Source organism: Carettochelys insculpta, chromosome 3 (genome assembly GCF_033958435.1).
Source record: "Carettochelys insculpta isolate YL-2023 chromosome 3, ASM3395843v1, whole genome shotgun sequence".
NCBI lineage: Eukaryota > Metazoa > Chordata > Testudines > Carettochelyidae > Carettochelys > Carettochelys insculpta.
In genome coordinates, this window is record NC_134139.1 from 90,141,916 (window position 1) to 90,164,668 (window position 22,753).

The window sequence follows — 22,753 nt, forward strand, 5'->3', positions numbered from 1 at the left end:
AAGACAAACTGATAAAGAAATACTATTTGCTATCTAGTGTGTACACTTACATGATGTATATTTCATGACATTCAGATGATAACTAGAAGTCTTGGCGTTTTAGAGAAACTTTTTGGGAGGGTTTTTGCTTGAGTGGCAATTTATACAATTTTATTTTATGGTAGTACAGGTTAGTCATTTTCTCTTTCTCCCATCCTTACCCCCTTGCCCTGCCAACTAAAAGTTTCATTTGGTTGCTCTTGTGTTTGTTTCTTTCTTTTTATTTTTGCTCTCCAACAACTTCCATAGGTACCTGTCTGTTGTTGTTTTTTCCAAACATATTTAAAAAATAATTAAAAACTCCTTATATATTGAAGCCTTAAAACAGAATACAATCAAAATTTCCAGTGTTAGCCCAAAAGAAAAAAAAATCTTTCAGCAGCAAATCTGTGTCCTTTATACTCAACCTGAGCTGTTGAGCAAACAAAAGTGGCATTGATGTCTCCCACAGCCATTATACCAGCTTCTGAAAGCAGAGATCTCTGTAGATAAGGACATGTGTCCCTCCCTTACCCCACAAATGAGCTCCTCCCCTGGCCTGTTTAAAAACATTTGAACACTGGGGGCACAAGTAGGCTATTTAGAACACTGCTTGTGGCTTCCAGGGCTCCTGGACTCATGGCTACGACTCTACTAACAACTTACGCTATGTAGGTATAAAGTAATTTCACACATGCTGACAGGGGAGAGACGGGAGCAAAAGGAGCAGATGCCTCAGGGGTCGGCCTTTCAAAGCAGCAGTGACAAGAGCTCCGGGCCCTCTGAAAGGCCACAGCTCTGAGGGAGTGTGCGGGGTGTGTGTGTATGTGGGGGGGCAGGGCTGAATTCCCTGCCCCTTTTGCCCTTGACCCCGCCCCTTTTTGTAGCACGAGGGCAGGATTCCTTCTTTTGCCACTGGAGAACTCCCCAGTGGCCAGCACTCTACTTAGGATGCGTGCTGGGGGCAGATTTTGGGGAACACAGCTAGACTCCTATCACATCAGACTGAGTTATGGCACTTTCCCCATTTATTGTTTAAAAAAAAAATCAGTGTACGTGAGCTATATGAAAAATGTGTTTTAAAAACAGCGCATTATTTCTCCCAATTTACGTAATTCATACAAATGCACCGAAGACCAATTGCAGCTTCCAAAGTTCTGGCTCTTTCGATGCCAGACATTCTCCGACTCTCAACACATTCACTGAAACTGATGTGGCTTGGGAAGAAGCCAGGCAATGGGGAAAAAAGCCATTAGAAAAATTGGCTTTAAATATTGGCTTTGAACAGATAAAAAAGACTTAAGAAAAAGGCAGCAGCTTTTTTTCCTCCCTTCTTTTGATGACTGGCTTCATTCCTCCTCTCCCCATATCAACCCCAGTAAATTGCAGTAAGTCTGGTTAATTGCACCAGAGCAGCTTGTGTTGAGGAAACCAGTATACTTGATGTTGCCACAGGAACCTATAAAGCCCACAATTGTTTTCTTTCTCTGGTGAATTTATTGCACATGAAGGAAGTTTGATAGCTTTGGGGAGACTGCAATTCTCCATTTATCCACACAACCTAACTTGGACACTAGCACTGCGCTGCCCTGCCCAAGTTCTTTAACTGTGTTCTGAGGAAAGTGACCCTTAGAGGGGAGAAGATACTTCAGGTTTTATGGTGTAGAAACTATACTTCTACACAGTAATTGCTCCAATTTGCACAATCCTGCTGTCTCAACCTCAAGGATAGAACTTTTAAATTTTGAGATAAAAAGGCCCTATCACATGCGATGGAACATGCTAAAAAGGCAAAGCTCCTACTGGGAACATGTCTCACGTCTATGTCTAGGGGGTTTCTACCAGACAGAGATCGGGACCTGCATATGATTAACCCAACTAAAAACTCATACAACAATCTAACAAAACATGGGTAAGTTGGAAATCAGCTTCTTCCACATAACTTTATTACATCTGGGAGCCAAACAAAGGGATCCAATGTGCTCCTTCTTATTCAATCTAATTCTAGATCCACTACTCTAACTATTACAGTCGGAAGGAAGCAGCTTTTCTATTTGTTTATTTGTAAACCCTGCAGTGGTGGCCTTTGCTGATTATTTGGTATTGATCAATGACTCATGAGTTCACATGAACAGAAACCCTGGAATGCTGAGAGCCTTTTGTGTTCTATCAACCTCGAAATACTACCTATTCTTAATTCATAGACAACAAACTACTGCAAACCCTGGTCAGCCAGGGTATGATCCATCCTGGAAAACCAGAGCATACGCAGGTATCAAGGTAGAACCCTGGACAAGCCAGCTAGCCAGCTATGTCTAAGCCACACATAGTAGGGTACCATAACAACCTTTACACACCCACTAAAAAACCCTCAAATTCTCCAAAGGCACGCTATACCAAGATTGATCTATCTAGTGGACTACAAGGAGTGGTGGATAACATCATAAAAATCCATCAAAGGAGGACTGTTTCTGACCCATTAGCACAAGCAACAACATGCGGGGGACAGATAGCTCAGTAGTTAGAAAATTGGCCTGCTAAATCCAGGGTTATGAGTCCAATCCTTGAAGGGGCTTTTCAAGGATCTGGGACAAGAGAGATTTAAAAAAAAGTCACCAGGGATGGTGATAGGTCCTGCTGTGAGTGTAGGGGACGAGACTCTGTGACCTCTCAAGGTCCCTTCCAGCTTTACAAGATGTGTATATCTCCATGTTTCAATGCTATTCTCCAGGGGAAGAGACGGCAGCCTTGGCCTAACAAAATAGGCCTGTCTGATTTCAGATTACGCTTGAAAGCAAGGTAACACCAGAAATACGCAACACAGAGGCTACGTCTACACGTGCACCCAACTTCGAAATAGTTTATTTCGATGTTGCGACATCGAAATAGGCTATTTCGATGAATAACGTCTACACGTCCTCCAGGGCTGGCAACGTCGATGTTCAACTTCGACGTTGCTCAGCCCAACATCGAAATAGGCACAGCGAGGGAACGTCTACACGGCAAAGTAGCACACATCGAAATAAGGGAGCCAGGCACAGCTGCAGACAGGGTCACGGGGCGGACTCAACAGCAAGTCGCTCCCTTAAAGGGCCCCTCCCAGACACACTTTCATTAAACAGTGCAAGATACACAGAGCCAACAACTAGTTGCAGACCCTGTATATGCAGCACGGACCCCCAGCTGCAGCAGCAGCAGCCAGAAGCCCTGGGCTAAGGGCTGCTGCCCACGGTGACCACAGAGCCCCGCAAGGGCTGGAGAGAGAGTATCTCTCAACCCCCCAGCTGATGGCCGCCATGGAGGACCCCACTATTTCGATGTTGCGGGACGCGGATCGTCTACACGTCCCTACTTCGATGTTGAACGTCGAAGTAGGGCGCTATTCCCATCCCCTCATGGGGTTAGCGACTTCGACGTCTCACCGCCTAACGTCTATTTCAACTTCGAAATAGCGCCCAACACGTGTAGACGTGACGGGCGCTATTTCGAAGTTGGTGCCGCTACTTCGAAGTAGCGTGCACGTGTAGACGCAGCCAGAGAATTTACAAAAGGAATACAAGAAAGGTAAGTCTGAGCACAGAATTCATCAGTGATAGGCTGAAAGAAAGTGACATTTACCCATCTGTTAGTGACAGGTGGGAAGGGAAACAGCTTAAAATATTGCCATTTACACAAGACAGAGAACAAAAGACTATCCAGTTTTGTGCTGCCTCCTTCCATGCCAGGGTAGAAGACCAGCAAAGAAACAAGCTTCCACGAGTGCACTCAAACAGAGCTCATCCAACCATGGATTTTCTAAGATGCTAGCAAATAATATGCAGTGGACTGCACATTATGAAACATGTTTCCATATTCTTGGACAATGCCCGTTCATCCAAAATATAAGGATAAAACAGGTACAACAAACTACATGACATCTTAGCAAAAGCACTTACTAAAAAAAAAAAAAAAAGGATAAATAGACCATAAACATCTCCGCAGCAAAGATGATGAATTATGTAAATCAGGTGTTTTTGCTAAAGACCAAAAGGAATAGTCTACAGCAAGCTGCAAAAGGAAAGGTAAGACACTACTCCTCACTAGAATGACACATCGAAGACAGGACCAAAGAATGGAAATTTCCAGTTTGATTTCAGATTCCCTGCAGGAGCCAGAAGCAACTTGCTGGAAGAGAACTCCAACCGGTTGTCCAAATTGGGACTGAAGGACTACATGCAGAACGTATTTGTTGAGCTAAGCAATCCTATATTCAATGGTTATTCTTCAAGCTTTCACTAGTGATGGCCCTACTGAGATATTATTCTAAAACTGACATTTACTTGATTTCTTCTCTTTATTATGTGGCAGGGGAGAGGAGAAAAGCACGCTAAAAGGAGCTGAACAAACCCAGCCAATCAGAGAGAGGCTCATAGGCAGCCAATCAAAGGGGGTTTGCTGAGGCTGCAGAGCAGAATGCAGTTGGTTCCCGACCAGAGTACAGGTAGGACTGGTGGGCTCAGGGGACTTGGAGAGAAACTCCCACCTAATACCTTCATTTGATACAAGGGCCAGGAAGGCACAAGACTAATGAGGAAGTGGCCCAGGGAACACTGAGGTCAGTTAAGGGGAGTGAAGGAGGGCAGAACAAGACTGCTGCTACAGTGACCCAAAGTAGTATGTGAACCTAGCTCCCCCTCATTCTCTTCTGCATTGTACCTGGCCAGACTGGAGCATGGGGCTGTAGTTAACCACAAAGACTAAATAAAAATCTAGCCCTAAAACTAAGTAACAAACTACTAATTTACAATTATATGCAAAGAGAAGAAAGGGAAATACTTGAACTAATCCAGCCTGAAGTTGCTCTGACAACCATCATTGACTGTATGAAGGAACCAAGTGGGGAGAGGGGCAGCTCTTGTATTTTATACCAGCATGCAGTGACAGACGGTGCTCCAGCCATCCCAACAGGTAGTGCTAAAGGGAAAAAGTCTCTGACACCTGTGCACAGGGTGCACACAGGCCTACAGTGGAAATCACATGTGCAATCATTTGAAGGTGAGTTATACCATTATTCCAAAGCTGTAGACACCTTTTTTCCTCCACTTTTCCTTCATATTAAACTTGTCTTATCTCATACTCTATGTGTGCATGAGCATATGTATGTTTATTCCAATTCTGAGTACAGTAAAAAGAGGAAATTGGATACCCTCTGGTAACCAGCATTTGCAAAGTGTGAGTGATGTAAATAATATACATTTTCTTAAACAAAGGTAGATTAAGCAGAAGTTCTAACATTTTGATTTACCAGTTCAAGCTATCTAAATGAATGAGACAACTATGATAACAACAGGGTAGCTGAATCCAAGAAATAATCACAGAAAAATGGTGTAACTATCAGATGCCATTTTTGACACTCTCAAAACAGCCATCAAGGCATACCACAATGCCACAGCTTTACAAAGATCTTCTGAGATTACATGTTTTTTAATTACACATGCCCCCTTTATAATTCCTTGCAAACTGGAAACAAGTATTAGCAGTATCCACTATCCAGTAAAGATTACCTGAATTTGCAGACCAAAAATGTTAATAGAAACAACTTTTTGTTTTCTTTTAAAATGCCACTTTCTTTCAATTTTATACGAAACTTTGCACGTCCTACCTTGCAAACAAAGGCCCCATTAAGTAAAATATGAACATGTGCAGTCACACACAAACTCAGTGAAATCCTTACATATTACTAGAGAACTGTTTACTCAAGTAGTAGAAATAAGGTTTTTTTTTCAGATAAAAATACTCTTAAAACATAGACACTGTTCTAAACACCACTTTAACATGTAACAAAAACTTTCAAAACACTCTAAGAAGTTGTTTTTCCCATCAATGCCTCTGGTCTAAAGGCCTTTAAAAATGGTATTTAATAAGGTGGGGGGGACTACCATTTACATGAGGCACTTGATATGAAATGGCCCTGGTACTACAAAGACTTAAGCAAAAAATGTATTTCATGGATCAGAGAGGTCCCATTGATGACAGGGACTTCTAAGGTGCTTAAAGTTAAGCAAATGCGTAAGTGTTTTCAGGATCATTATCTGAAGGAAGAATACGGAACCCCAAGACATAGACAATAAGAACGGAGTCACTAGCTACCAATTATAGATTCCAATGAAATAGAACTCATAGAAATGTGAATTATCATATAAAAGACAGCTAAGAACGAAGGAAGAATCCAGGAGAAGAGAGATCACCTGGGCAAAACCCTTCCTAGTTTAAAACTGTAACCTCTGCCGTATAGTTACAAAAGTGGTACACAGGCTATACTCAAAACATTTCTTCTACGGGTTTTAAACTTTGTAACATAACATTCCAAAAAGTTTTCTCAGATTTAACTATGGCCACCCCTAAAATGTTATGGTAAGTTCAAGCTTTAAAAGACAATAATTTCCCAGTTATCAGGATGCAAAAAAGTCAGAAAATATTATTTTTCTATATTCATACAACAAATATAGTTAACTTTATTGCATTGAAATTTTATAAAAACTCATCATTAGGCCAAGAGAAAGCATGAGAAATCTGAATCCAAAAGAAATATTTTTGAAAAGGTTTTGAATTCACTGCCCATATATAAATTAACATGCAATTCCTAAACAAATCTGAAGCATCCCAATCAGCAGTGTCTTTCATTTTACGCAGAGATGCACAAATACTACAGAAATGGTTGTCATAAAAAAGAAATATACACAGATTACACTGTATTGACTTTAGTGGTCACTTGATAAGGACTGCTATAATTGAAGTTTCAAAATAGTTTCCAACAAAACAACCTATTACAGTTTTCTAAAATATTTACACTTTGGGTTGTGATTTCTACTCTTGGCCTTTGAAGACGCCTCCGCTTTCCCCTGTCAGAAAGCAGAACTAAAACCCCATTGAGTCTTTTGAGATATTAAAAATTTAAAAAATGCATTTATGCAATTACAAAAAAATTGTATCCACCTTCTCCCTGGCCCCCCGCCCCATAGATGCACAAGAGCAAAACAGTTAAAAATCTGAAACATACAATGGGTATAGCTGAGACAAAGCGGGTGAAGTAATACCTTTTTATTGGACCACCTTATTCAATGGACAAAACAAGTTTTCACACTTCACAGAGCTCTTCTTCATGCATGGAAAATATAACCAGAGTGTCACAACTAATCGCTTAAGACAAAGAGTTAAGCTCTTACGCTTAACAATCTGTCCCACCTTGCATTCAGCTGTGACACTGGTCAAACAAAGGAAGGTGCAGTCCCTGCCCTGACGAACAATTAATTTATTTTAGTGTCCTGGTGTACACCAAAGGCCTGCCCCCAATCTCCCTGAAAGCAATTTTTTGGTATTTTAACATTAACTTCAAATACTGCAGAATCAGGCAGATGCACTGTGGCTGTATAAATTACTAAATAAGACCCAATTCTACCACCCTTACACTGAGGGGATTGTCATATTAAGGCAGGCAATTCCAGCTATGTTAACTACGTAGCAAGAATGAACATAGCTTAATTTGGGCTCCTGCACCATCTCTACTAATGGAAGTTGACGGCAGTAGTGGGGAGGAGTACCCTGGTTGACACGGGTACCTTGTAAGTTCAATTTAACGCCGCCCCACTAGGCGTACTAAATCAAAATCTGGAAGATTGACTGTGGGAGGGTCCATCTTCCCTGTAGTATAGCTGTATCCTAAGTTTCTTGAAAGGACTTCCAGAGACTCAGAGGAGCTGTTGCCATAGCTTCTATCCAGTGCAAGAAAAAGGCAACAGAGTGAGAAGGATATATCTACATAGCCTCCCCTCTTAGGTGGACAAATATGCACTGGCAGGACTGGAGCTAATGCACTAAAAACAGGTGTGTGGATGTTGCAGCTCAAGCAGCAGCTTATGGTCTCAAGCCCACGTATCCTCTGGGTCTGAGCTCCAGTGACTAGCTGAAGGGTTTGTGGAGCTACAAAGTCTACACAATAGTGTAAATCCTGCTAGGATGATTCAGTCTACCCGGGCTGGGAGGCTGCTCTCAGGTGCTGTACAGACATAGCTCAAGTGGGAGGAAGTAGGATGGAGCAAATACAAAGGGCACCTCTCTGAAGTCCTTCCCAAACATCCTCTGCCCCAGATTAGAACAGTGAAGACAGGACAGAACATAGTTAGTTCAGTTGTCACTATATATACCCAGTGGCCCCAAAATCTTGATCAGATGCTATAGAGGAATGGGGCTGCCTGATTGCAGGCTGGAGTGACAGTGAATTCAGTCTCTCCTCCACCCTGAGTAACAGTTTTGTAGAGGAGACTGAGAGGTGTGAATTCTCTTGAAAGATACAAAATGAAATACACAGGATGAGCAACATGGTCCAGATAAAGTTACTGTTGGAACCCACTGTTGGAATCACAGATTGTGCAATTCAAAGGCTGCATTAATCCTAGCTAGTTTTTTTTCTTTTGCAAGTAAGTATGTATTACTAATTAAGTGTGATAGAAATAGTATCTAAAAGCATGAACTAGAATTTGTAGTGAATTTAAAATCCAAAGCCGAATATATTTTTAGTTTGCAATTTTGCACATGTACACAATTGGGAGCCAGCATGGGACTGGGATGGCATTATCAGGAGAAAAAGGGAAAAATGTGAGCATATAAAAATGTCACATGCACTAAGAGTAGATTTAGTACAAAGACCCAAAAAGGACATCTTCAGCTGTAATGTATGCAACTAAGACCCACTTTCAAAACTGTGCCCACGTTAAGCAGAAAGGTAAGTTAAATTATAAAATGGTATTTGCATAAACATTTATCCAGATATTTTCACATAAGCAGGAAGGAGATCGCTCAAATGTGCCTCTCAAAATGCTGGAGACCCCATACAGTAACTAATTTTATTATTTATTAATCATCATAACCCTAACAATTACCCAGTTTCTTCATCTCCCAAGTAAAAAGGGCACATTTCTGCCCCACTACAGCTTCAGGAACCTTTAGGCCATGTTAAATAAGGAAGTAAAACTTCTGAAGTTTTAGGGGCATCATTTGCATGAGATAACCTCATTTGTCAAACTCTATGTTATTTGAACAAATCTGATACTGCACAGGCACATGGAAGCATACAACAGATTTCTGAATTATACAGAGATCCACTCTGTCGACACGAGCCAAACCACACTAAGCAGCATGACTGAAAGAATGATGGTAAGAACTATGTATGAGCAGCAGCATAAAATTAGATGAGGGTTGGAGAAGGTAAAAGAACTGCAGTCATACACTGTACTAGAGCAGGTTCTGGCCTTATCTAACAGTTTCTTTTCATCCATTGAAGTAGCTTCCCTCTGCTATTCTACAATAGTCAGTAAATATGAATGGCCATGTAATACAGAATTCTTACAGTTTAGATCAATCCAGAGTAAGAAACATAGCAGAAGCATACTTGTATATATAAATTAGGAATAACAACAGTTTTATTAAACCATAGTGCTCCAATAGCATTTTATGGCAACTAAGGCCACGAATGTAATTAACAGAACATAATGAATTAATATTAGTCTTCTCTTTTCCACTACCACTCCCCAATTTTTCCATGTTTGTTGTTATATTTTGTATCTTCCAAAGAACAAAAATGTACCCAGCAATACAGAGGATGGATGCTTATGAGAAGACTTTTTGTTTTATTTTTAAAAAGCTGTAATTTGCACACCCTCACACCTCCTGATTTCACACCTTGCCTCTTCTTGTCAATGCCCATTCTAAGGTCTTCATCAATTTTCTGTTAAAGGGAAGGGGTGTGCTGAGCTGAACCATGGTCTTCATTAAACATTCAGAACATAATCTGTCAACTCCAAGTGATAGTCAACTCTCAAGCAGAGGAGATAAAAAACGGTGGATGAAGCAGAAGAGGAATGGAGAAAAGATGGGCAAAAAGCCTTTCAGTGTCTATTCAACACACACTGCTTGCAAGCACAATACTCTTTCAATTCACACCTGACAAGGTTTCACTTGAAATCTGCAAATTAATTAATTTTTTCTGTCTACTTCCTTTTCAGGGAGAACATTTAGCAAGATGCAGCACACTGAGACAGACCTTGGTTCTGTTGTTTTTTCCCTACTGGCTATATTTGTGACTCTTTTACTTAAAAAAGTTTAATTTTTTTTTTTTTGTATTTTTAGGAAAACAAGTAAAAACTAGTTCAAATAAAAAGTTGAATTTGAGGAAAGCAGTGATGCAGTCAGGAACAGAAGTGCCAATTAAGCAAAGTACTTAAATATAGGCTTAAGTCCCACCAAAGTCAATGAGATTTAATCATTTGTGTAAAATTAGGCTTGTGCTAAAGTGTTTGGCTGAATAGGAATGGACTGCTGTACTGTGTTTGGAGAACCCCACTCTGTTCATGTCTCAGGACACACAAGACATATGGTAGGTTCCCTGGGTCATTTCCCTATATGAGAAAGAACACAGAGAGAACCTACGAATATGGGTTTCAAATGATGGAATGTATGTAATATATTTAAAAGGCTGGTTAACACCAGTTAGGCTGTACTGGAAGGAAAGCTTCAGCTGGCGTTATGGCTCACCAACTTTAATAGGGCACAGAAGGAAGGAAGGAAGGAAGGAAAATGAGAGAGGGGAGCACTGAAACAAATATATTAAACATACATAGGTCTTTGGGGGAGCAAGTGGTTCTAAGTTTTGCTACAGCTACTGGGCTTGAATGTTTTTTTCTTCAAAGATAGCTGTATAACACTGGTCTACAGTAGAAACTTGAATTTAACAGGCATGAAGCTGAAGGTGTGTAGCATTTTCCTCTGATCACAAGGAACAAGTACTTAGTGGAGAGAGATCCACAATGAGTCACTGCAAGGAGGAATCAAATACATCACAGGTACATGCAAGTCTGTTTTATTATTATTGTACCATCCGAAACACACGTTATAACGTAAAGCCCTAGAAGAAAATCCATCTTAAAACAACCAGCCCTTTATACCTATCAGAATGCACCACACTATATCACACTATAGCAGCACATTCACACAATTCTAGTGGAGGCTGGCAAAGAGTCAGTGTTTCCTTTGTAAACTCCTCTTTTTAGTTGTTTATAAGCAAGCTTATAGAGTCACTCCAAGCTGAAAGAAACTGGGCACATTCTGAATCCGAGCATTGAACTGAATTACTTCCCATAGTAAATAAAGCTGCTGAATTGTAGGTCATTTTTGCAATAGGAATGTATCTATTACCAAACAATCATTTGAATATTGTGATTTTTTCATCTATGTTAGTAATATTTTAGGGAAAAAAGGTTTTGAATGTCTCACAAAGCTAAGCCATTGCACACCTGACTCAAGCCTCATAAAAAGCCAACCTGAAAATTCTAAATCAGCCTGCCCACCTAAAAAAATGTTTTCACATCCCTCTTGGCAGTCTGTATTTTTCAAGCCGTGCACTTCAATTTACTATCCCCTTAAGTGAATGTAAATAGCTAATGAGAAGAGGTATATCTATGTTATTGTCACTTATGAAGTATTTTTGTTCTCTTGGGTTTCTTTTAAACAAAAGAAATCATACAGGCTGAAAAAAAGAATCTTCAATCCCAACATTAATGGGAAACTGTTTTCCCTAACAAGGTGAGGTGTCTTGCCAAAGGAAGTAGCTTTAGACACATCAGTTATGCAATCCAGCACAATTTACAGAAGAAAAACAAATGTGGTCTAACCTGCTTTACTCCAGACAATGAAGACTATAATAGAATGTGAGGACTTTGCAAATAGAACTCTGCAAACATTCTATTCTCCCCTCTTCCAGCCACACACAACACAAACTACCTGCCTCAATATTTATTTAAAAATTCCAGGTGTTTAAAAAAGAAACAAATGTACTCCACCTGCAAACTCTGATACCAATACACAAAAGATCATCATGAATAAGCTGTAAGTCAAACAGGCCACACAGACTTGTTACTGACCCACAGCATCATACGTAAATTGTACTGGTTATATTTCAACAGCCTGTAGTTCAACTAGAAGCCAGGGCACTATTAACAGAATATGAAATGTAAACAACTAGTTTGGAAACAAGAGGCCATAAAACACAAAAGATCTTACAGATTACAAATGTTGTACGGAGACAAATGACAGCAAAAGTACAGACTATGGGTATGTACTTTCATTTGTCATAACTCATTTATAAGGAGACTGAGGTGGCCTACATGTATCCAATTCATGCTGGGCAGATGTCCCAAATCACAAAAATGAATATCCCATGTTGCATCTTTCCAGTGTCTCAACAGAGAGCTGAATGTCCCTTTCATCCTTGAGGTATTCTATCCAACTCAAGATTCAGGCACATCAATAAAGCAATGGGGCCATGCATAAACTGCTTCCTTTGATATTACTGTTACATAGAAAAAAGATGTCAGCAACCAGTGCTGTTCACCTGGCAAAACTTTTACCCTTTTTACCAACTTTTACCAACGAAAACATTTATAAATCAGCCACAAAGGGAAAAAATATTTACCAAGCAGTGTTTGCTATTATATCTTTGTAAGGTCCAGACAACTGAGGACACAATGGCTGTTTCTACACAGGCCACTTCCTTTGGAAGTGGCATGCTAATACACAGAGCAGAAGATGATAATGAGGTGCAGATGCAAATTCCGCACACCTCATTAGCATAATGTCACATGATTTGGAGTCCGGAAGACTGTTCTTCTGGACTCCAAACGCCGTGTAAAAGCGTGGCCGCGGGGTCTTCTGGAAAGAAGTCCTCCTTTCGGAGGCCCCTTCTTCCTGAAAACGTTTGGGAAGAAGGGACCTCCAGAAGGAGAACTTCCTTCTTGAAGCCTCCCCGGGGCCGCGCTTCTACATGGTGCTTTGGAGTCCAGAAGAATGGTCTTCCGGACTCCAAATCATGTGACATTATGCTAATAAGGTGTGGGGAATTTGCATCTTTCGCTCCGTGTATTAGCATGCCACTTCCTGTGTAGAAACGGTCAATGATTATTTGAATTACATAAACTAAACACCAAAATTTGTCCACAAATAATCCAATATAAAACAATCTTTGAAGTAGGTGGGAGTTGTACACATGTATCAGAGAGCAGAATCTGGTACAATCTATGTATTAAAGATAAAAGCAAATTCTATAGTATCAGAGGTGGAGATACATAGCATACATTTGCTTGTTTATGCAGGGATATATTTTTCTTTTGTGTATGAATATTTAATGGAGACACAACATAGTTTAATGGACTAAGGAAAAGGCTGGTACAAGCTGAACCTCTCTCTGGATCTCTCCTGTCCAGCAACATCTCTATATCTGGCATGATTTTACTTAGCTGGACAACCACTTATACAGGGTGCAGACAAGTTTCCCGCAGCCCCCATAAAATTTCTTTACAACCACCAATCCTGACTCTCAGTGTTCTGTGATGTTATTCAGCTGTTAGGAAAGTTTTGATTACAAAGATCAAGGAGGCAAGACCCAACCCTTGGTGCTCTGCTTTTTCAGGCTGTATTTGCACTCTTGGGAAACATCTACACAGAGCTGTTCTGCCAGCAGCTCCATGCTAATAAGCAGTTTCGCAATTGAAAATGGCTGCTCATTAGCATAATCACAAAGCTAATCAGCATAAACGCACAAGATCTCACTGATGGCAGAGGCTGTTGCCAGCAGCAAATAAGCCATGTTGACGTGCCTCTGTTGGCTAAAACCCCCTCTGTTGCCAGTCCCTTATTTCTGAAAAAATTCAGGGAGGTATGTCCACACAGCTTGTTTACTGCTGGCAGCAGCCTCTGTCAGCAGTGAGAGCTCATGTTGCTATGCTAATTAGCCATGTGATTATGCTACTGAACAACCATTTGCAATTGCAAGATTGCTCATTAGCATGGAGCTGCCAGGAGAACAGCTCCATGTAGATGCGCCCTTGCTGTGTTCTGTTATCTTCTGCATTGCTTCTTGCTGTTCTGTAGAGAGCCCTTTTGGACCCCACACTTTGAATTGTCTGGGTCAATCTTCTTTGGGATCATGAGCAATCAGGGCCCTGTATGCAACCCATCCAGTCCCTATGTTCTAGGGAACTCTCTGAGGCTCTATAAATCATCTGGTAAGAGCGAGACAACTATTGAGTGAAAGATGACTGCAAGGAAGTAGATGCATTAAGATGGGGACTGAGAAGCGAGCTTATACTCTTTCTTCACTGATGTCTCTGCTCTGTCTTACCACTTCCATTTTATACACTAGGGCTGTGGCCGCACTAGGCCAAAATTTCGAAATGGTCAGTTGAATAGGAATAAGGGGATTTCAAAGTTTGCGGGGTCATTTCCAAAAAGACCCTCATGTAGCCGAGCCACGCACGATCAAGAGCGGCATTTTTGAAGTGCTGCGGCTGGCAGCATGCTAATGAGGGTCTGAATATTCATTTCAGGGCCTTATTAGTATGCTCCAATTTGGCCATTAAAATGGCCATTTTGAAATTTTGGCCAAGTGCGGCCTCAGCCCTGCAGATTTACCTGGCATTGCTCCGGTCCTTACGTCAGTTAAAGGTTTTTTAAATTTAATTCAAAGGAAAATGTACACACTTTAAATGACTATTTTTTTTTTAAAAAACAGGTTTTTAATTAAGTTAATTTTTAGCTTGGATTTCTTTAAAAAGGGATAGTTATAATCTGTCCCTTCGATTTGTGTATTTTTCTTCATTCTTGTAAACTCTTATCATTTGCAATGTTTTAACATTAAAAAAAAGGGTTTTAACCAATTTGGTTTCCAGTAACATTTTCTTCTAGTTTTCAGACCTTAAACACTATGCCAAAACAGAGCAATACTACAAATTTCTCTGTTTTATTTCTTTTCTGTCAGGTTTATTGAGAAGCAATCCTATTCTGGGTTCATGTTATTTTTCTGGCTCATCTTGGTTCAGTCTTTTAAAATTTGCTCAGTTATGTCAATTTTGAGGACAGTTCTTCATTTACTGATTCTGTCTTTTCTTCTGTTTATTTTTATGAGAAGCAATCCCATTCCAGGTACATTCCATTTTCCTGGCAAAACCATACCATTATGTTGCTTTAAGTTAAGAGGAAGCCGTGTACCAAATCTGGAGCTTCTAGTTCTTACTGTTGAAGATGAGTTCTTAGTCAAATAGACAAACACTCTAAAATATATAATAGCTGGTTGAAGATGTTTCTCCAGAGGACTTAATATCACTAGAGAGTTTTGTAGACGAAAGTGGGGTTCTGTCAATAAAACTTGTGGAGCATCTACACACAAAATGTGTTTTGTCAACAGAAACTGTTGACAAAAAAGCTGTATAGATGGTCTTGGGTGCCCTTCTGTCAACAAAGCAGGTCAAAAGGATGATCCACTTTTATGTGTAGATGAGATCTGTCAACAGAAGGACACCCAGGATCATCTACACAGCAGTTGCTTTCAGTTATTCCTTTGTCCTAAGAGAGAGTGCTTGGGGGAACTGGAGAAAGGACCCACCTAAAACCACAAATACCTTCAGGGACTTTTGATACTAAACCACAGTGTTGAAAATGCTGTACGTGCTCAGAGGTAGAAAAAGATCCTTCTAGCCACCACAACTGACATTTTCAGTCATGCACATTTTTGAACATATCTGCCTTTATCTGCCTCAATTTCTCAATCTGTGAAATTAGGATTATAGTACTAATTTACCTAGCACACAATAAAATTGTGAGGATTATTTAGACAACATTTTGAAAATACAAATCACTAATTATTATTATTATAAGATTTTTTTTCAACTACATATTGGAAAACAGAAGAAAACATGTATTTACATCCACTAATTCAAATCACCCTACCTCAACTTGAAAATCTTAGTGATATATTTACTGCAACTATACAGAAAATGTATGAACTAGAAACTTCATATTTGTCACATCTCACAGCCTCAGATAACACCATAGGTTAGAACAAGCATAAACCCGATTCTGTTCTGTCATTCTTGTGTAACTCTGCTGAAGTCAGTGAAGGGTAATCTGACCAAGCATCAATGCTAAATTATACTGAACCCACCTGTCCATTGCACAACTCCCAGATTTCTACAAAAATCACTGGTCACAAAGATGTAACTTGGAGCACACTTCCCCATAGTTTTTCTACATATAAATATATGCACTTTCACATGCACACATCAAGTGTAAATATATCAATAAAGAATTACTTCAGATGATGAAAAAATTCTTCTGCTAACAAGGATGAATTGGCTTTGAAATAAATTTCAGTTCTTTGAAGATGCAAGAGTCAGTAGTAACCAGCAGATGGCAGAAGCGGAGACTACTTAAAGGCCTCAACAAAAGAAAGCTCTCTTAAGCAAAACAGAATTATTAACAGCTACTTTTCCTGCTTCCTGCATTGCTCTTTTCTGTCCTCTTTCCAAGAAATAATTTCTTTTTTCGCCTGCAAACTTACAACATTTAAAAAAAATTGTTATATAAAATTCTGTCTTGACATAAATATTCTCAAATGTTATTTCTGCTCCTCTTACCTCTGAACTTCTACTTTGAATACTGCTACAACAACACATGCCTTTCTGGAGCTTCCACTCAGGACAGGACAACTAAATTCATAAATAAAACTCCATGTCTGCCATGGGGGTTGCAGCAGTCATGGATTCCGTGACTTCCTGTAACCTCCATGAATTCTACAATGGCCAGTATGGCTGACCTCAGGGTCATGCGAGCATCCGGCCTTGGGGACATTCGGACTGGCTTGCTGCAGGAGCAGCCCTGCAGCCTGCTGCTTGCGTAGCTCCACAGCCATCCACACTTGCCTCTGCTGGAATGCTGAAACAGCACAGGACCAGCCACACAGCCACTGGTGACTGGTGACTAGCTCTAAGGACCACTGAAGCAGTGGCCGATGCGGATGGCCCTGGGGAAGCCTGAGCTTGGTGGTTACTGGCAGAGGTGGCCTCTGTGGGGATTCTGCCCAGTGGCAGGCAGAGTGGTTGAGGGTTCCGTGGGGTTCCCCCGCAAAAGTAGCTGACAAAATGGCAGCAGGCCTCCCAGGGCTCACCCTCAGCAGCAGCAGCAGGTCCTCCTTGGTACCCCACCAGCAGCTGATGCTACAGGCCTGCGGTACTCCCTTCAAAGTTCAGTCACTGGCATGTATGTTATAAGTTATGGCTAGGTCACAGGCAGTGATGTTTTGTTCTTGTCCATAACCCATTGACGAGCTTTACTAAAAATACCCAGGATTAAATCACAGCTTTATCCATACATGACTGCTGAAAATACACTTCTCAGGACTCCATATATCAGATCAGGTAGCTGCAGCACAAGATCCACTGTCCATCTAAATTCCCCTCAGGAGCTGAACTTAGGTATGTGAGACTACACGAGTGAATGTGCTACAGAAGATGCACTGTAGCATGCTGTGATATTGCTGTAACAGCATTTGCAGAGTGGAGGAGGGAGAAGGAAATCACATCAACTGGAGTTAAAACAGCGTATTGGAGTAAAAGTCATCCCTTCTTAGTGCAGTGGTAGGAGATTATTTTAGGAACTTTACTTGACTTCTGCAAAACTGGATATCCTGTATCAAAAATCAGAGCATGAAAAACATCTGCAAGCTAACAGCATATTTAAAACAAGTTACATATAGCATCTCTTAATTCTTGCAGTTACTAAATTATTAAGAGGAGATCATCAGGTTATGCTATGTCACTAAACCCTAATGTTGGCTGGTTCCATCACTAATGCCCAAAGCTCCACTGCAATGATCCAACCCCATCAAAAACATCAGCCTTTTTACACTTGAACAGAACTGTGCCTCTATTTTGCCTAACTGTAGATCAAAGGACAATGTCAAATATTTTTTCCTAATGGGAGAAATATAATATTAGTTTCATGATGAATATATTTATTGGAAATAAAATGGCTCCCTCTTCCCAAAGGCAACAATACATTCCTCCAAATCCAAAAAAATTTGAACAGGCGGAGCTCTCTCTTACTGCACAGCGTCAAGGGATGCAGTTGAATAGGTTACTCTACTTCTGAATAATGAGAAAAATTTCCACTTACAGTCTGAAAGGCTTTCTCCCCCCCCTCCTTTTTTTTTTTTTTTTTTGAAGAGACCTGTAAATTACAAATCCAGTTGCCATTTATTTTATATGGCAAACTATAATCCTAAATTAATTTCATACAAGGTAACGTAATAGGCATGATTAAACCAATTACATCACATGACGTCTTAAAATTACTCACAGACGCAGGATGAGAGCTCAAAACCAAACCCCAAGAGCCCCAGTTCTTGATGGAGTTCCCCCACTGCACAACTTTAAGTGTCTGTTTTCCTTTTGCACAAAGTTGTGTGCCTCCTGACGTGTAGATGCGGGACTGTCATTAACAAACTTATTTAAATTAATGCCACATTAAGCTAGAATCACTGTATCTCAGCAGTGGCGAGAGAAGGCAGGAGGTGCAGCTGCCTCTGCAAACAGTACTGGCACTTTGCAGGCTCAGACATGTGAAAGAGGTGATCTCACCCTTCTCGAAAACACTGAGCACACAATCTTTTACTCGGTGTTACTTGGATCAGGTAGCTGTTGACATTGAAGGCCATGGGAGGAGAGAGAGGGAAAGAGAGAGATGAACTGAAGGTAGCAAACACAGGCCCTTCAAAAGCACCACCCTCCTGAACTTACCAGTTACCACAGCTGGAAACGGAGCAGGGGATGAGGGAAGCCTGGTGGCCAAGAACCAGCACCAAACAGGGAATGCACTGACAGGTCAGAAAGGGAAGCATCCAGCCCTGCATCCTACAGCTTCACCCAACCACCAGCCTTGCATACCCAACCCCATCATCAACCACGGACCCCACCACTCATCGCTGGGGGATGGGCAGCTGGCATGCAAGGATCTGGCCAGCAGTAGTATCCACCAGTACAGAGAGGAGGGGAGAGACAGAAAACACAGGACAATTAGCCCAGGTTTTTAAAAAAGGAAGGGTGTCTGCAGGAGAGCTTAAATACGAGACTGTGCCTTTAAAAATTGGACATCTAGTCATTCTGTTTATCAGCAGCACAGGGGAGAGGTTTAAAGAGCATATGATAATACTTGGTCTCTTTTAATCTCACCAGCCAACCTCAATAATTTCTTTTTAAATCCCATCCAATGGGGTTCTCTTGTTGACCTAGCTAATCCAACTCCCTGAGAAGCAGGACCTAGGTCGATGAAAGAATACTGCAGTTGACACAGGGGGCTAGGTCAGCTTAGCTATGTCACACAGGAGTGTGGACTTTTCGTATGCTTAAGTGACAGAGCTGGGTCAACACAACATTTTAGTGCAGACCAGGCCTTAGGAAAAAACCAAACATTTTCTTGGACTCTTCCATTAAGTTAACCCCTAATGAAAAAAATGCTTGATTCTAAAAGGAAAAAGTTCACAGAACTAGAGCAGAGCAAAGGAAGTCTACTGGAAGGCAAAGAGATAATAAAGGCCTTCAAAGAGCAAATCTCCCATTGACTGTAATGGGAGTTAACACAGGCAACCACATCTATATGGGTAAAATGATCTCTCTTCAGAGAAAAAGGTTCTAAAGCAATGCATTTAGATATGCTATAACAAAATATTTAATTCAATTTTAAGTTGATACCTTAATGAGCTGTTCATTTGCCCCTCTGGAGTTTGCTGATCATGTGGATCAACAGTTTTGTTTTAATCAATATTTTCCCCCCCAAATTTAAAGACATCAACTATTTTTTTCAAGATCACGTGAGGATTTTACATAAAAAAAATCTTAAAGATTCTGAAATAGTCCTAGTGTCATCAAAGAAACAATGTTTCATGATTTACTGGGGGAACCTCCCTCCCCATCCATCCAACAAAGGTCTCACTAGACCTTTAACAGAAAGACCACAAGTGCTGTAAAGAACAGTAGTTTACTATTCCCTCCCCTCATTAGGTGTTTTTTGGGTAAGTTACAAATTCCTAATCATTCCCAGTTTATGTGTTAAATGGGATAATGACACAGATTTTAAAACAAAAACATATTACTATAAGCTCTTTCTTTAAATATCTTTTCTCTTTTTTATTCACAAAATCTAAAGAAAATGCAAATATTCAGTCCTCTCAGTAACACAGAGATGAAAAGACAACCTTTTGTGAGTTCCCAAATGGAATTAAAAGCTAGCAGGTTTAAAACAAACAAAAGGAAATACTTCACACAGAATATAGTCAACCTGTGGAACTCCATGTCAGAGGATGTTGTGAAGTTCAAGACTACAACAAGATTCAACCAAGAACTGGATGACTTCATGGAAGATACGTCCACCAATGACTGTTAGCCAGGATGGACAGTAATGGTGTCCCTAACCTCTCTTTGTCAGAAGCTGGGAAAGACTGGGATTGATCACTTGGTGCTGCCAGGTCTGTTTATTCCTTTCGTGGTACCTGGCACTGGCCACTGTTGGAAGACTGGATACTGGGATACATGGATCTTTGGTTTGATTCACTATGACTGTTCTTATGTTCAGCAACAGGTGCAATGGATGAACCCACACAAAAATGCATCAGCACCCACTGGATCTACATACACTTACATGCAAAGGCCTGCTGGTGCCCCCAGATGTGAAGCACTTACTGCAACTGCTGCTGAAAATCCAGCCCCTAGAGAGCCTGATTTAAATCTACAAAGAAATGTGGCCTAAAAATTGGTAATCCAGGTTTATACTGTCATGCAAGTTCTGTTTTTAAGTCCCTTCATTTAAGACATCTTCTATGTGTAATTTATTTAAATCCACACAAACTATTTTTCACAACATTTCAGAAGCATTGTTGGAATCTTAAATCTGAAATTGTTCCGCCTCACAGTCTTTATTCTCATTGACCATGGGCACGTACGCAGGTTTGTTAGCATAATGTCGCTTATTAACACCAGTTTGCAGCACGTTTATTTTACTTTCAGAAGAAGGGAAGGGAAAGCACTTAGTTTTAGGGGAAAGAAAACAGTTATGTAGACTTTGGAAACAGATGTAAGAAAAAATGTTAAGTCAATTAGCTGAATGTTGGATTTTAGGAACTGTGAGTGTATCTGTTCTTTTCTCTCTCTCTCTCTAAAAATACCAAGAGCTATTCATCTCCCAATAAAATAATCCATGGTATTCCTTATATAGATACGGACATGCTATTAGTAAAGCTACTTTCTGATGGAGGCAGGGGGAGAGCCAAGCCTCTTGGTCTTATAAAATCTTATACAAAGACCCCACTCATATTTCTCATAGGTGATAATCAAACCAACACTTATACAGATTCAGACTTACAAAATCCAAAAGATTATGAAAAATCATTAAAATTATTGATGCAAAAAGGAGCTTCAAACTGAGATCTCTATGAAGCTGATTTTAAGACTGAAATCAACCTGCCAGATAGGACATAAAACAAGAGCACAGCCTTTTCCACAGTGGGTTAGGCTGAGAGAGCTATTGCCACAATAATCTTCAGTAATATTTCTGTTTACCCAGCTAGTATGAAGGATTATGGAGATGAGTTCACAAGAGTTGACCCTCCAGGTTTATTAAATATTCAACGAATATTCTGTATGCATGCTGGGTATTAAATAGAAAATAGAAAATGCTGCTGACTACCATATGTTAAATACTTCAAATAATACTGGAGTAGCAATATTTCTTTTTTAATATTTTTATCAATTATCATAACACAAAAGCCTGCACCAAAGACATAGCCATAAATCATATTATTAAAAACATTTAGATACTTTTAAAGTATTAATTTTTAGATTTTTTTTTGGTTCAGATAATTTTATTTATGGTATTCCTTATAAACGTTAAGAAGTTACTTATCTTCTCTTGATTGTTTTACCTTGGTAGCAATACCACTATTTTCCCACCTGCAGGGGTATCACAGCATGTGGGTTTTCAGCAGCAGGGGACTCTTCATTGTCATGGTTTACCCTAATGTTCCTACAATCTCTTTCCCCTCCCTTATCTATTCTCCCTTCTCAGCTATCTGGCTATAGCCTACACACAATCTGCCTTGCCTAAAATCATCTGCTACTAGCATTCAATTAAGAACTGTGATCAACACCATAAGGTACATCAACCAATAAGCACTAGGATGCTCTCCGATCAGTTTGCAGAATAGCTCTGGAGTATTCTCTGGAACACGTATCCAGTGTGCCCTGGATACACTTACAACTGAACACAGGATGAAACAGCTGCTGAATAAACTGGTTGCTGCTTGGGGTGCATTGTAAATAAGGGCCATGAACAAATGAGTTAACTAACAGATGCAACTCAAATAACGGCTACTGATACTTAATTGTTAAAACTTGAGAGCTACAAATTTGTGGAACTTGAACAAATCCAACATCCAGTCAACTGCAATTTTAAAAGTCAGTACAAAAACTAACCTTCTGCTTTTCCTTCCTGGCACCCCTAAATAAAATTTCCCTGAGTAAACAAAAGGAAATAATACCACCAAATGGCCCACATTCCACCCTCAGCATTTTGGGACTATGTGATCATTTTTGAAATGGTGGATCTGAGCCACAGAGCCCCCAAATCTCAGGAAGAATATTATTCTTTTCTAGGACATCGAATCCACCAATCTAAATTTATGGGACCTATATAAAAAAACTGCATCAAACTACACACCTTCAGTCCAAATGCAGCATCCTCCAAGGCCAAGACTTCAACCTGAAATTATAAGGAGAAAGATCATTTCAAATTTAGCCACTAACTTTCCTTGAACACACTACCA

The 22,753-nt window shown here is 40.2% G+C and overlaps 1 protein-coding gene across 16 annotated transcripts in view; it reads right to left on the reverse strand.

Annotated features, from left to right (window-relative positions):
- The window catches only part of ARID1B (AT-rich interaction domain 1B), a 462,469-nt gene that overhangs the window by 184,242 nt on the left and 255,474 nt on the right, over nt 1-22,753 (reverse strand). For 11 of the 16 annotated variants that reach the window (XM_074990332.1, XM_074990322.1, XM_074990330.1 and 8 more), the window contains exon 5: nt 22,648-22,689. The exons of the other annotated variants lie outside the window; for them this stretch is intronic. In XM_074990332.1, coding sequence (XP_074846433.1) covers nt 22,648-22,689 — 42 coding nt within the window. The remainder of the gene's footprint in view (nt 1-22,647; nt 22,690-22,753) is intronic. 16 annotated transcript variants of the gene reach the window in all.